Here is a 1,796-nt window from a genome sequence, read left to right as displayed (position 1 = left end):
GTAGAGGTACCTGTTATGTTAGTTTTAGACTCAGGTAGGTACCTGTGAGGTTAGTTTTAGGGTCAGGTAGGTACCTGTGAGGTTAGTTTTAGGGTCAGGTAGGTACCTGTGAGGTTAGTTTTAGGGTCAGGTAGGTACCTGTGAGGTTAGTTTTAGGGTCAGGTAGGTACCTGTGAGGTTAGCCTTAGGGTTTGTGGTCAGGGTTAGGCTGTAGAAATGTAATGGAAGTCAATGCCAGGTCCCCGTGAAGATAGCTGTACCAGACTGTGGGTGTTGTGTGTGTTTTCTCTGATTTTAGCAGAACTCCAGAACAAACACGCTGATTCTTTGTGCAGAAAAAAAAAGGATTCCCAGCTGTGTTTGTGTGTTTCCATGGTGACTGAGATGCTCTCTGTCAAAAACCACAAAAAGAGGAGAAATTGAAGCGTCTGCATCGGTTCTGTTGGTCGAACTGTTGGTCAGAAATCAAAGGAATGAATATTTAGGACTTTAAGCTGTTTGTGTAACTTTTAACCACTGGTCTTCCTCTGTGTGACACTGASACTTTAGGACACAACTGGGAAATCCAGTTTTGTCGTCCGTATTAAACAAATTGATTGACAATCTGTTCATTTTGCAGAGAATGTGATTGGATAGAAAAGTTGTTTTTAATATTTTAGATCTTATTTAATGGGTTTGTTCTGTCTTGGGATGAAGAAGAGTGAAATGCAGACGTGTCTCGATGTTGTCTCTGGTCTTATTTCCTGTTTTGTCTCCGTCTGGCAGCAGAGGACTGAGCCACAATGTGAAAACTGATGAGATCAGTGAGTAAACTGTCAAACTGCCGCCTGCGAGCCGCGCTCTCTAATAGATGGTTTCACTACGTGGTGCCTCTTAACTCTGAGGACCTCTGACTCTTCAGCAAACGACATGATTCAAGTTAGCGTGTTGTCGCTGACGCTTTAGCTCTCCACACTTTGTTGTTTTATTTTTTAACACACATGCTGTGTGATCTGTCTGCAGCTGGCCACGTGGGACTCTGTTCACGGACTGAACGGCAGCCTGAAGGAGAGCCGGATAGAGAACGGCATGCAGGGAGTGACAGTGAAAGTGGTCACCTTACTGGTAGGTGGCACAGTTAACTTCATCCTACAGTCGATTTTAGTTTCATTAAGTCTCATTTTACAGAAGAGGATAAAGAAATCTGACATTTTTTATAATTCTGATAAAAATCTGAGAAAAAAAGTAAAAATTATAAAATAAAAGAATTCTGAGATTAAAGACAGAATTCTGAATTCTGATAAAAAATGTCAGAACTCTAAAGGCAGAATTCTGCAAAAAAAGGTCAAAATTATAAAATAAAAGAATTCTGAGATTAAAGTCAAAATTCTGAGTTTTTCTTGCTGCAGATTCTGGTAAAACAGAAGAGGCTAAATCTACAATCTGCAGCAGGAGTTCGAAGAAGAAAAGAAACAATCTGATTTTTGTTTTATTAAAGGGATCCATGATTAGTTGTAACATTAGACTTTATTTTATAAACATTATTTTAACTGTGTAATAAAGACTGTAAAAATACTGTAGGCTGTTTAATTTTGTAAATTTTTAAAAATATATTTTAACACGGACGGAGCCATTTTATTTCCACACAAAGCATTCTGGGTAAATGATGACGTGGATAGGTGCTCGGTGCGAGGCTGCTAGCGAGCTATATCCACCCTGAAGGTTAATCTTGGACAATATCTGATGATCGACTCCGCTGACAGTTAGGTTTCACTTTCACTTTCACCCGAGAGCCTGCAGGAGTCATGGGCGGGGTG

General features: G+C 40.1%; 1 protein-coding gene across 1 annotated transcript in view; it reads left to right on the top strand.

Annotated features, from left to right (window-relative positions):
* Positions 1-1,796, top strand: part of LOC106532681 (glutamate receptor ionotropic, delta-1) — a gene marked incomplete at its 5' end in the record, with an annotated part of 82,478 nt that overhangs the window by 34,444 nt on the left and 46,238 nt on the right. The window contains 1 exon segment of the mRNA XM_014028810.1: positions 1,003-1,104. Coding sequence (XP_013884264.1) covers positions 1,003-1,104 — 102 coding nt within the window.

Source organism: Austrofundulus limnaeus, unplaced genomic scaffold (genome assembly GCF_001266775.1).
Source record: "Austrofundulus limnaeus strain Quisiro unplaced genomic scaffold, Austrofundulus_limnaeus-1.0 Scaffold811, whole genome shotgun sequence".
Taxonomy (NCBI): domain Eukaryota; kingdom Metazoa; phylum Chordata; class Actinopteri; order Cyprinodontiformes; family Rivulidae; genus Austrofundulus; species Austrofundulus limnaeus.
The sequence above is the reverse complement of the archived record's forward strand: the minus strand, read 5'-3'. Positions and strand labels throughout refer to the sequence as shown.